At 44.1% G+C, this 12,579-nt stretch overlaps 1 protein-coding gene across 2 annotated transcripts in view; it reads left to right on the top strand.

Annotated features, from left to right (window-relative positions):
- The window catches only part of robo1 (roundabout, axon guidance receptor, homolog 1), a 150,084-nt gene extending 138,021 nt beyond the window's left edge, over positions 1–12,063 (top strand). For both annotated transcript variants that reach the window (XM_084020155.1, XM_084020156.1), the window contains 10 exons: positions 607–761; positions 2,570–2,968; positions 3,612–3,728; positions 5,120–5,264; positions 5,518–5,748; positions 6,298–6,800; positions 6,898–7,059; positions 9,855–10,130; positions 10,218–10,411; positions 10,805–12,063. In XM_084020155.1, coding sequence (XP_083876281.1) covers positions 607–761; positions 2,570–2,968; positions 3,612–3,728; positions 5,120–5,264; positions 5,518–5,748; positions 6,298–6,800; positions 6,898–7,059; positions 9,855–10,130; positions 10,218–10,411; positions 10,805–10,819 — 2,197 coding nt within the window. In that variant the 3' untranslated portion in view covers positions 10,820–12,063. The remainder of the gene's footprint in view (positions 1–606; positions 762–2,569; positions 2,969–3,611; positions 3,729–5,119; positions 5,265–5,517; positions 5,749–6,297; positions 6,801–6,897; positions 7,060–9,854; positions 10,131–10,217; positions 10,412–10,804) is intronic.
- The last annotated feature ends 516 nt before the right edge of the window (positions 12,064–12,579 follow it).

Raw genomic sequence — 12,579 nt, 5'->3', positions numbered from 1 at the left:
TCATCGGCTGTAGGCAAGTCAAGCACACACAATCTATTTAGCTGGGCTTTTTTCCTTCTAATGTGTGTGTGTGTGTGTGTGTGTGTGTGTGTGTGTGTGTGTGTGTGTGTGTGTGTGTGTGTGTGTGTGTGTGTGTGTGTGTGTGGCCAAAGGGCAAAACATACTAAAGCTGGATTTCCCCCCCCCCCCCCTTTTCTCAGCTACCAGATAAATAAACTCCACATAATCTTTTCTTTCAGATATTCTGTTAGTGTGGGTGTTTCAGTTCATTCACATAAATAATAATATTAATAATAATAATAATAATAATAATAATACATTTTATTTGTTGGCGCCTTTCAAACACCCAAGGTCACCTTACATGTTAAAAAAAACAGAAAAAACGTATTAAAACTGATTAAAAACGTATTAAATACATACAATAGCACATATAAATACATACACATATACAAGTTGAATACAAATACAATGGAAAAAAGGACAAAACGGTATGGGGACAGAGAATTATAGGGAGTAGGACCATTTAAAAAGGTGTGTTTTGAGGTGGGACTTGAAGGTGTCATTGTGTCTCTATTGTTAACCATTTGCTGCCGTTTATTTCCACAGGCCCGGTTTGCTAAACATCGGGGAATCGGCCACTCAACCCTGGCTGGCAGACACGTGGCCCAACTCCTGCTCCAACCACAACGACTGCAGCATCAACTGCTGCACGGCAGGCAACGGCAACAGCGACAGCAACTTGGCAACCTACAGCCGACCAGGTAAAATAAACACTCCTCTCACTACACGATGATGAGGTCCTTGACAAAATCACTACAGAGATAAGAAATGTAGGAGCTGGGGGAATCCACGGTGCAACAGCTGATATCTGGATTAGCTCCCTGGAGAGCTTCGCTGTGCATCCCTCCACCTGTAGGTCTCCATCAGGAAGAACCTGGAGAAATATTAGGATTAAGAGAGGCGGTGTACTTGTGTGTTTGATTTATCGGAGGTTAAAGTCGAGCTGTTTTAGGCAGGAAATAAAAGGAGCACACTGAGAGGGGCTTATGGCTCTACTCTGTTGCTAATCGAATTGCTCTGCTGATTTCCATACTGTTGTTATAGCCAGTAATGTAATTTCCCCTAAGTGCTCAGTTATTTAAGAAATATGCAGCGGGCGGAGAGGTCAAGGCTGGACTGCAGACGGTGGCCAGGAGCAGAGGAAGAGAGAATGATAGAGGGAAGAAAGGTGCACCTGGAGGAGCAGATGGAGCGGGGAGGACAAAAGAGTGATGACGAATACGTAATGCTAAAGCACACAGTGGAATGTGTGAGGCGAGGTAGAGAGCCTGGATGTAGGAGAGGGGGGGGAAGGAAAGTATGGAACATCAGCCTTTTAGTTTATTCAGCACTAGTACAGAAATGATACAGTATACAGAGCGATCAAAGAGAGCAGAGTAAAACTTGCGGCCAAATTTGTCAGCATGGATGACACAGGATTTACTTCAGCTCCGAACCCAAAGTCTTAAACAACCCTATCCTTGGAAACTTGGACTGCAATGAAATGCTTTACGGTCTAAATTATGCACTTCGGGACGATGCCTTTAAGGGCAGCACGTAATTCCTGTCCAGCTGTTCGGCCTAATATCCATCCAGCCATTCAATAGATTCTCCTTGCTTCAAACCTTTTCCAAGCGAGGATTAATAATTCATTTTGTGGACTTTATAGTCATCAAGTTTCCTTCTCTTTTTTTTTTTTCCTCTGTGCTAATCGCTCGTCTGAGGGTTGTAGCGTTCCGCTCTGCGTTAACATGGTGTGAGATGTTTAACGGGGAATAACAGGCTAAAGGCAGCCCTCACTCTCTGCATGACACCCTGCTGTATAACTGTGTAACACTAAGGAGCTTGCCAGACGCATGCTTTGTGTGTGTGCCAAACCTAAACTCTGTGAACATTAAGAGGATCACTGACTAGGTGACAGAGCAAAGAAATAGAAGTTAATGTCCCCTTTATCTCAGCCATAGGGGCGCCTTCTCACATCAACCTTTTGAAGTGTCAAGCTGCACGCCGCCGCCGAAATGCGAGGCACGTGGCACGGGCGGCGTGCACCTATATGGCCGTCCTCTGTATTTACTGCGAGGCTGGCTCTTAGATCTGCGGGAGGATTTGAATATTTTATGAGCCAGGGAAAATTGGATCTGTCAGTGGAGCTGTGCTTTTACGGCGCGCCTCATTCCAGGTCTTTGATACAGACATGTCTCTCTGTCCCTCTCGATGAGCAGAGATGCTCCCGCCGTCAGATGGAAGAGAACAGGGATGACACCCACACTGAGTCGTGGGTGAGGCTGAGAGGAGGAAGGTGTAACGCCAGCCTGTGTCACCTCACCTAAAGTAGATCATCATTTGGCAAACAAAACTGAAACAGAAATAGATGTTTCCCTCTTTCTCTTGAAAGGATTATGTAAATGTGCTACTTTGATCTCCGCAGTAGATCACATGATGCCATATTGTTCCACCAAAGTGGCGTTCTGCCTCTCAGCTGATCAGCACGATCAGATTGACTAAAACACCCCCTCCTCATGTTCTCCAGCCGACTGCATCGCCAATTATAACAACCAGATGGAAAACAAGCAGACCAACCTGATGGTGCCGGAGTCAGGGGTCTACGGAGACGTAGACTTGTCCAACAAGATCAACGAGATGAAGACCTTCAACAGCCCCAACCTGAAAGACGGACGCTTCGTGGGTCCGGGGGGCCAGCCCACGCCGTACGCCACCACCCAGCTCATCCAGTCCTCCATCATGGGCAACAACGTGAACTCGGACCGAGGGACCGGAGGGAGCGGCGGCGGCGGCGGCGGAGGCCTCATGGGTGGAGGGGAGATGAATGAGAAACATTGCTGGAAGCCCCCCTCAGTCCAGCAGCAGAAGCAGGATATGGGCTCCCAGCTGCAGTACAACATCATGGAGCAAAACAAGCTGAACAAGGGTGAGTTTGTGGAACACTCGGCAGGTTAAAGAGGTCATCTCCGAGCCATCATCGCCTCTCTGCTCTCTTCTCACTGCGGAAGCCTCATGCTCATACTTTCCTCCTTCTCAGGCGACATAAGTGTCATCACTTTCTTTCTGGCTGTCTGAATGGCATTCATGTAACCCCTCATCATCCCTTCATGCAATCAAGTACAATCGTTGCCGCTAAATGTGGTATCTGGGTTGTCTTTGTGTGTGTGTGTGTCTGTGTGTGTGTGTGATGAAAGGCAGGTGTGAGTGTTTATCTTTGGTCTCTAAAGAGAAGACAAAGATAACTCTTGGATCTTTAAGCGCTTTGAACAAAGCTATCATCACCTTGTTGTACCTGCAGCAGGAACAACGTCTGGTGTGATAGGTTTGAGATTGTCTTTGCAGATGATGCATGCGTTTACGTACTCACCTTAAACATTGTAACACATGAGCTGCATGCCTCTGGTCACGTGTAACGCTGTACAACGTGTCCTTTCATGGTAGACAGAATCAGTGGTTTTTTGTACCACCGTTAGTTTCCTTCATTACGAGGTGGATGCTTCGCTTGAAGGTTTGTAAGTTGGGAGGAGGTCTGCCTGGGGCCGTACTAACCATACACTCCCCCCCATCAGACCGCTACAGAGGAGGTGACAGCTCGATGCCAGCCACCATCCCCTACAACCAGACCCACGACAGCCACACCGGAGGCTCCTACAACAGCTCGGACCGAGGCAGCAGTAGCACCTCGGGTAAGAAGATCAGCGCCACAAGAAAACTTTTTTTATGCCACGTGACGTTTGACGACATTAAATGATGTACTATAATATGACTTTGAAATATTTTTATGTCAACAGCACAATCATGAGCTTATTTTTATTTGATTATGTCACGTTTGAATGACTCTATTTCTTCAAATAACATTTTTAATAGCGTACACTACTACATTTACATACTTTTTATGACTATACTATGACTATTTCTTGAACATGTCAATGACACAATCCAGGAAAACCTGATAATGGACTTTGTGATCTTTAAAAATGTTTGTATATCAACATGTGCCTTTTTCTCTGTCTTTAAGTTTGTTGTATTCTTGATCTTTTTAATTTAAGCACCACATTTCCCCAGCTTGTTGTTATTGTGAAGCATAATCACATAACAACCCCCCCCCCCCCCACCCCAGCTCTATTTGAAAACCCCAGTATTGCTCAGAAGCAATAAATCACTTTGAGAGGCTAATAATGCATGCTTTAAAATGGTAATTAGATTAATTTCCACGTCAGCCTATCTTGAAGAGAAATTGAAAAGGAGATGCCTTCAGAAAGTGGAAAATTGCAGAACAAAAAGAAGCAGAAACTGAAAACAAAGCCTCTGAACAAAGACGAGCACCGTGCCAAGCATTCGCTTGTTGTTCCTTTTGTTTTCTGGGTGCAACGTCATCCAAGGGATGGCAAATTCGATAAAATAAGCCTTTTTCTTATTAATTCTGTTTTTTAATGTCTGTTTTTTCCCCCTGCGTTGTATTTTATTTCCGTTTTTCTCTGTTAATTGGCTTTACTTTAATTCCAGTATGGGGCAGCCTAATTTCGTCTGGGCCTCAATGTCTGTCTGCGGACAAGGACAAATGATAACACATTGCAGACGGCATGCAACACTGCCACCTTAATGCCATGTATCCATTCTGATATTACGTTTGAAGTTCAAGCCATTAAGGAGAAGCCTTTAGTGCTTGCTGCACCTCACAGCTCATTGGTTCACAATTCTAATAGTTTGCTTTTAATTGGAGCCTTTTCCCCCTACCTTTGCTCTTGGTACTTGCTCATACTGCTGTAGGGAATTGGCTGTGTTTTATAGTATTTCCCATCTTTTAATAGCTGAGAGGTATGTGTGCACACTTGCATATAAGTGGAGGGTTGCACTAGCCTTTGCACTCGCACGTGTCACATGATTTTTCTCTTTGTTAGCCACTCTCGTTCATGCATTTTTATCTGCCGCCAATTCCTCACTCATTACCTTGTGATTTCTTCCACATTAATAATGGATGTGTTTTTCAGAGACGGTGTGAATATGAGTACGTGTGTCTGCAGGTGTCTTGCGACTGATGGAACGTTTTCTTTTTCATTTTTTTGTTGTTGAGCAGGGAGTCAGGGTCATAAGAAGGGAGTGCGCACCCCCAAACTACCCAAACAGAGCACAATGAATTGGTCTGACCTTCTGCCCCCTCCCCCTGCAAACCCACCCCCGAGCCGGAGCACGGAGGAGTACTCTCTATCCATGGAAGAAAGGTGGGACTTGTCTGCAGACACAAAGGCACAGATAATCTGACAGCACTGTATGAAAATAGAAGCTTCTGCTGTTTCTCACCTTCTCTGCAAGCCTTAGCCCCGAGGGTTTTCTATCTATTAGTGCGAGGCTCATGTCAAACCTTGATAGAAGGGTGCCATGAATATTTAGTTTTATGTTTTCCTGCCTTCAGTGTATGAAAACATTCATGTTTTTCTGTGAGTGATGTGACAGTAACGATGCCTGCTTCCCCAGCTGTGAACCAGACATGCAGTGCCCCATGCCCCCCTCCCACATGTACCTGCAGCCTGATGAGCTGGAGGAGGAAGAGGAGATGGAGAGGGGCCCTACTCCTCCCATCCGAGGGGCCGCCTCCTCCCCTGCAGCTGTGTCCTACAGTCACCAGTCCACCGCCACTCTCACCCCCTCGCCCCAGGAGGAGATGCAGCCGATGCTCCAGGACGCCCTGGACAGCCATGAACGCAGGTACGCCTGCATGACATCCGCTTCATCCAGCTTCACAGCCAACCCCAAGTATTTGAAATGTGCAACTGTTCATGTTTTAGCCCCTTAACTCCAAAAAGAACTGTTAAAAAGCATATCTTAGGTTTTCTGATTTATGAGCTCATTTCTAAATAGCATAAAAATCAACTTGCAGGGATTTAGGAGTTGTTTGAAAGTAATACATCCCAGTCAAAATAAAACATTCTGTCAAAGTAATATTATCATTGTGTGGTAATTCAGCACAAATGGATGAGCAGGAACTCATCCATTTGTGCTCAGAGGAATAAAGATGACATTAAACTGCCAAACAGAAAACATTTCAGAATATATCACTGCATCATTGTTGCTATTTCTGTTTTATTATTGCTTATTGATGTCTGGATTGCAATACACTCTGAAATACTGTCTAATGTGCTTAGGTTTGCCTGATTTTTACAAAAGATGATGCCATGCTAATTGACTGGTGTATACATCATTTACCCATAATAAGATGGGTGTCTGATACTTAGTGTTTCATGTCACCTGTTGCAGGCGTCACACTGTGAGCCCCCCGGCTCCTCCGAGGCCCCTCTCTCCTTCACACACATATGGGTACATCACCAGCCCTCTGGCCTTGGACACTGATGGTATGGAGGAGGAGGATGAGGACATATTGGACGAGGAAGAGGAGGATGGTGACGAGACAGATGCAGAGGTGGCCAAGATGCACTACCACCACACACACCCCCACACACACCCCCACCACCCCCAGATGCATCCGCGGAGGTTGCTGCTACGAGGGCTGGAACAGACGCCCGCGTCCAGCATGGGCGACCTGGAGAGCTCGGTGACCGGCTCCATGATCAACGGATGGGGGTCCGCTTCTGAGGAGGACAACGTCTCCTCAGGGAGGTCCAGCGCCGTCAGCTCGTCGGACGGATCGTTCTTCACCGACGCCGACTTTGCTCAAGCTGTCGCCGCAGCCGCCGAGTATTCAGGCCTCAGGGTGGCCAAGTATCCCAACACGCTGGGCCACGAAGTGGGAGGAGCTTCAGGTAGGTTTTATATGGTCACACACATCCAGGAAATGTTACTGCGAGGCGTTTGAGGAATGGTGAGAGTAAATGACTCATCATCGCTTTTCTGTCTCAGCACGAAAATACCAAATAAACCCGTCAGGTCACCGTCCTGGCAGCCCGGTGTCGACAGACAGTAACATGAGCATGGCAGCTGTACACAGGAGGCCTCCGAAGAAGCAGAAACAGCATCCTGCAGCTCATCCAGCCAACCAGCGACGTGAAGCCTATAACGAAGGTACACATCTATAAACTTCAGTATTATAATCAAGTATTATAACGTTGTCTCTTGTAGATTCCTCCCCAAATAATTACTATTAAATTTAATTTATTATCAATTTATTAGTATAATGCCTGTGATGTATTTTGTATTTGTAATTGTTTATTTGTTCCGAACAAGTAAAGACATAAAATAGGAATTAAAAAACAACAACAAAATCTAAATAGGTAAACAATTAGACATTCCAAGCAATATTTGCAGAGCAAATCATAAAGCAAAATTTAAATGTCCAACAATTTTCTTTTCTTTACAGCTCAGAAAGGAGTGAGAAGAAGTATAACTTATTTACTCTCACCCCTTCTCCATTACCCTTCTTGCATATTAATAATTAATTAAATAATAATGATTATTATTACTATTAGTACCATTGCTTATAATAATAATAATAATAACAATAACTAATGATAATGTATCAATAGATGTCTGTGATTTTGCAATTGTCCAAACTATCTTCCATATTAAAGAAACTCTAAGTCGCCCATATTGTCTGTAATGGTGTTGATGACTGAATACAACCGACAGACCGACAGAGCGACAGACACATAGCAGTTTAGTGCACAGATGGCCAGTTTGTATCAATGACGGCCCCGTTCCTTCTGCAGATATGGAAAGTGCAGTTTACTGTGATGTAGTGTCTGTAAATGACCGAGTGTTGGGGTGCGTCATGAGCCAGAGTTTTAATCATCTTCTCTCATGTTTGTGCACATGCATACATGGCATCGCTCCTAATCTGTGACGGTGCTGAACAGATCGGGCGAGTGGTGGGCTGCAGGCCAACCAAGGCCCATGGTGGGGGGAGGAGAGGAGGGGACAGGGGGGGGTTGTCTCATGGGAGCTCTGCCCAGCTCGGCTATGCTGACACTGGGATGTCTCTCCACTCTAGCCACTAATGAAATTGATCCAGGTGCTGTGGCTCATGCTGAAGTGCTACCTTTCACTCGGCGGGAGCTGAACATAAACCAAACAAGGGCTAAATACCAGGAAGGAAAAGCTTTAACCTTGTTTAGGAAAAGAGCAATTGACTCTTTAAAGCATCGTTCTTTACGAAAAACACAGCGTACCGGTGGAAAATCACTTCATCCGTGCTGTTGATCTTGTGGAAATCTCTGTTTTTTATTTATGGTATCTGCACACGCCCGCTCTGCTGTGTACAGTATGCGGCGTCCCGGAGCTGGCTCTCCTCTTAGTGTCAGGTGTCCTTGAGTGTTGGAAGCACTTGACAGGGAGATTTAATATCCAGCTCACTGGGAGCCAGACGAGTTTTATCACTGCAGAAAATCCAACCCCCCACCCCGAACCTCCGCCTCCTGCCATCATCCTTATATCCTGCCTTCTTCTTCCCCATCTCCTGCCCCTCCCTTCGGAGTGATCTCTCCATCCCTCTCCGCTCCTCCGTCTTTGTTTGAGCAGCGAGGGGGCGGACTGACAGCCACGCCGCTCTGTCCGTCCATCAGTCCTCCCGCTGATTGCATTTGATCTGAATGGATTGTTTTTCATTTGGAGGTTATTGCCTCTGCTTCCCCTCCAACCCACCCATCCCAACCCCCGTTAGGTTATTTCATAAAATGTAAAGGACAGTGACGACAGAAGACCCTGACCATGTTTGTTAAACACACAATATTTGATGTTACACTCCAGACTGAGACTACTTTCCATGCAGCATCACTATCAAAACACATAAATATCATTAGTGGCAGTAGAACAAGTGAACCCACACTCCCAACTTATATCCCCTCCATGATTCATATTGTGTGTGACTCTAATGCCTTTGTCTACCTGTAGTTAACCCTTCCCTGTCATTTTGAATCTGTGTCAGCCTCGTCTGCCTAATTAACCACCAGACCCTCCAGTACAAGCTCCTTGGCGAGCCGGAGACACTTTCCAGACCTGAGCTCTGTCCTCGCCCATATTTCCTCATAAATCTAACAGGCGCTCCGCTCCTCCCTTGTAGTGAGCCATATCTCACAGACTGTGGCATTGATCGGACTGAAGCAGGACTCGGGAGGCAAGAGAGATATTAAAAACCTGCAGACGCCTCTCTGCTGTATGATATTGACTGGCCCACTTTTGTATTCAGGAGGAGTGGATGGAGGTGGAGGATAATCAGAAGAGTGTATTCAAGCTGCCTGATTCTTCCAACAAGACATCACCTGTCCCATTAGCCTTTAGTGTAAAAAAATAAAATAAATCTCCTCCACAAAGTCCAGGTTGGAAGAGAGTCAAAGCATGCTGTAAGAGTTGGCACTTGCTACGTTTATCACCTTTCTAATCCTCTGTGGATTATGAGTCCTGTTGCTGACAAAACCATCCTTCAGGTTGGAAGCTGATTGGAAGAAAAGCCATCGATCGCAAGCAGAGGCAGGTTTTTTCCGTTTAGAGGACTGTGTGATGTGTGGAGAGGCTCGCCGGCTAGATCTTATATGAATAATAGCTCAAGGACAAGCAGCATTGATTCATCGACAGGCGGAAGCCGAGCAGGTCAGAGAGCCGGCTGCTGACCGTCACGCTCCCCTCTTTCCTCTCACTCAAATCTCATAACTCTCCGGCTAGAATCCGCCTCTCTAATGCCATCCGTTATGTTTAATGTCTGTGCGGAGGGCTCTCTGGTCTGAGTGCAGCTGTGTTTGCGTGTCACCTTGCAGGTGTGAGACAACCGAGGGACAGATCATACACACTAAAGTTTCATTTCTGTGCCTCAGTTCCTGCAAATACCGAAACCCTAGTTTTTGATGGTTAATGTGTTTCTCCTTCAGATCTGCCACCTCCGCCCATCCCACCTCCAGCCGTGCTAAAGTCACCCACACACCCTTCCAAGGCAGTCCTGGAGGGCCGGGGAGTGATTTCCCCCAAAGTAGGTGAGGGTCGAGACAAGAGAGGAGGAACCGGGGGTTATCGGCCCAGAGAGGGCTCGGACCCCAGAAACAGCTCATCTGAACGCAAAGACGCTCAGGAGAGACAAAAGACTGCTCACGGAGGCAAAGGGAATAAACATGAGGGTAGCACTGCCAACAAGGCGCGGCAACACGCAGGTAAGACAGCAAATCCAATGTGAGGGAATCTCTCAATGTGTTTTTGATCATACACGTCTCAATTCTTCCTGCGACTGTGCTCCTTAGTTTCAGAGGACATTCTGCCCTACAGCCGACCACAGTTCCCCACAGTCAACAGTCCCCGGGACCCAAGCTCCTCCAGCTCCATGTCCTCCAGGGGCTCAGGGGGCCGGCGGAGAGGTGAAGGAGGCCGCAGGAACCCTGCAGACATTAGCCTCAATACCACGGGGGCCTTCCAACCAGGAGATGAAGAGCTCGAGGTAAACACAGACTCTAATCTCATAGTATAGTATGTCATAAAAAAGTCATAGTGCAGTATATTCTATGAAAAATGTCATTAAGTTAGATTATATTATGTCAAAAAGCTGTCCCTCAACAGATTCATCCAACATTGATATTTCAGTGGTTAAAAAAAAAGAAGAAAAATTGCCAATTTTGATAGAGATCCCTTACATTTGTTGCCATGGAAATTGTATCTATGCACGTAAAATGACCTTAAACCTAGTTCCACATTTCTATACTGCCATTCCTTATTACTTACTGGCACTAACAGATACAGTTGTACCTGCCATAAACTAATATCAGGTGATTTATCGTTCTAGTTATGAATGATGGATGTTAACCAAAATGTTGTTGTTGTTTTTTTTACCTAGATGGTAGAAAGCTGAAGAACGGAGGAGGAAAACGAGGAACTGTCCTGATTTTTCCAAGAGTGGAGGACCATTGTTTCTCTTACAATTTTAAATATCTCAGTATTTCACCATCATGTTGGCTGCCATCATACTGTACATCAGTAGTGTTTCTTTACATCTGGAAAACAGACCAATGTTTTTTTTTCTAACTTATCATTTTCTATGTCCATTTAAAAAAAAAAAAGGAAAGATTGTCTGAAGATAAAAGAGTGCATTCAAAACAAAAATACTCAGTAGTATATTTATGTTTAATTCCAATGCAATATGGAGTGAAATGCTACTCCAGACATTGACATGACTCTGCTTGCCTCAACAAGAACTATGGAGAACCCACACAGTCAGTTGTTACTGTAATAAAATGCGAGCAGAGAGGGGTGGACTGTCTGTAAATATACGTGTATACATGATGTCCTCTTGTTTTACCCACTGTGGTACCTCAAATTTGTCTTCCTTGTTTTATTTTGCGAATTCTAATTTTATTATGCCAGTAAATATAATTATTATTTTATCATTTCCATCCATGTTGTAAATTGCTATATTATTTAGCCGCCCCTAGAAAGTGCCACTTTGGGATTTTATTATTTTCTTTTTTTCTTTTTTGTAATGCACTGTTATGTTTCGTGTTGTTGTCAATGTTTGTTATTTGTTTTACTTTGGTTTTAAAAGCACAATCACTAAACTTTATTTTAAACCATTCTATCTATTAACCTTTTTGTCTTACTGGAGGAAAACACGTATGACAAAAGAGTCTAGTTAATCCTGATGATGATGATGATGATGATGATGATGATGTAGGTAAAGGTTGCTGTTTACGTATGCTGTGCTTGAAAGGAGACTCCTTGCATTGTGATTGTCTTCCTCTCCAGTTCTGACGCTAGCTCAAGTGTTGAAAGACAGTTAATGTGAGTCATAGCTGCAATGTATATATCTTTTCGCATTGACCATAAACTCAGCTATTGCACATTAATCTAAATGGTTATGTTGTCTACTAATGCACTTAAAACGAATGTCAAATACAGGAAATAAGAGTCACTTTGGGAATCTGGAGAGGTCGTAATTGGACAAGAAGAGTCTCTTTTCTTGATAAGGCAGCGGTGACAGACCCCAGTTTTTAAGGAGGAAGGGTGCTGTTGTTTATTCATAGGACATCTGCAAGCATTTGTTTCGTAAAGCAAAAAAGTAAAAAGACTAAAAAAAAGATGAATAAAAAAGTTCAAACTATACATGTTCCTTTGGTTATTTGTCAGCATTATCTGAGAGCAAAACACCATTGTATTGTATTGCATTGTATTTTAAAAGAATTTTGAAAATGGGTGTATGTCATAAAAAGCCATATTCAAATTCTTCGATAAAAAAGTCTTCACAGAAAAAGTCAGTAGACAAAATTCATAAAATGTGGTAAAAAGTGATGTCATAAAAAGCCACCGTATCATATACGTCAAGCCAAGTGAGCGTGTAGTTAGTCCAAAAAAATCATAAAAAGTCATAGTCAAATTAAAAAAAAGTAATAGTAGGCTTATAGTATGTCGAAACAAAGTCATGAGTATGTAAAAAAAAAAAGTGGAAAAAAGTCAGTGTAGAAAGTCGAAATTTTTTTTAAAAGTAAGTGTGGAAGGTCAAAAAATGAAAAAAGTCAGTGTAGAAAGTTCAAAAAAGTCATAGTGTAGAATGTCAAAGTGAAAAAATCTGTGTAGAAAGTCAAAAAAAGTTAGAAAAAAAGTCAGTGTAGAAAGTCG

This window comes from Eutrigla gurnardus (genome assembly GCF_963514095.1).
Source record: "Eutrigla gurnardus genome assembly, chromosome: 10".
Classification (NCBI taxonomy): Eukaryota; Metazoa; Chordata; class Actinopteri; order Perciformes; family Triglidae; genus Eutrigla; species Eutrigla gurnardus.
Note: the sequence above shows the minus strand (reverse complement) of the source record. Positions and strands in the feature narration are given on the sequence as shown.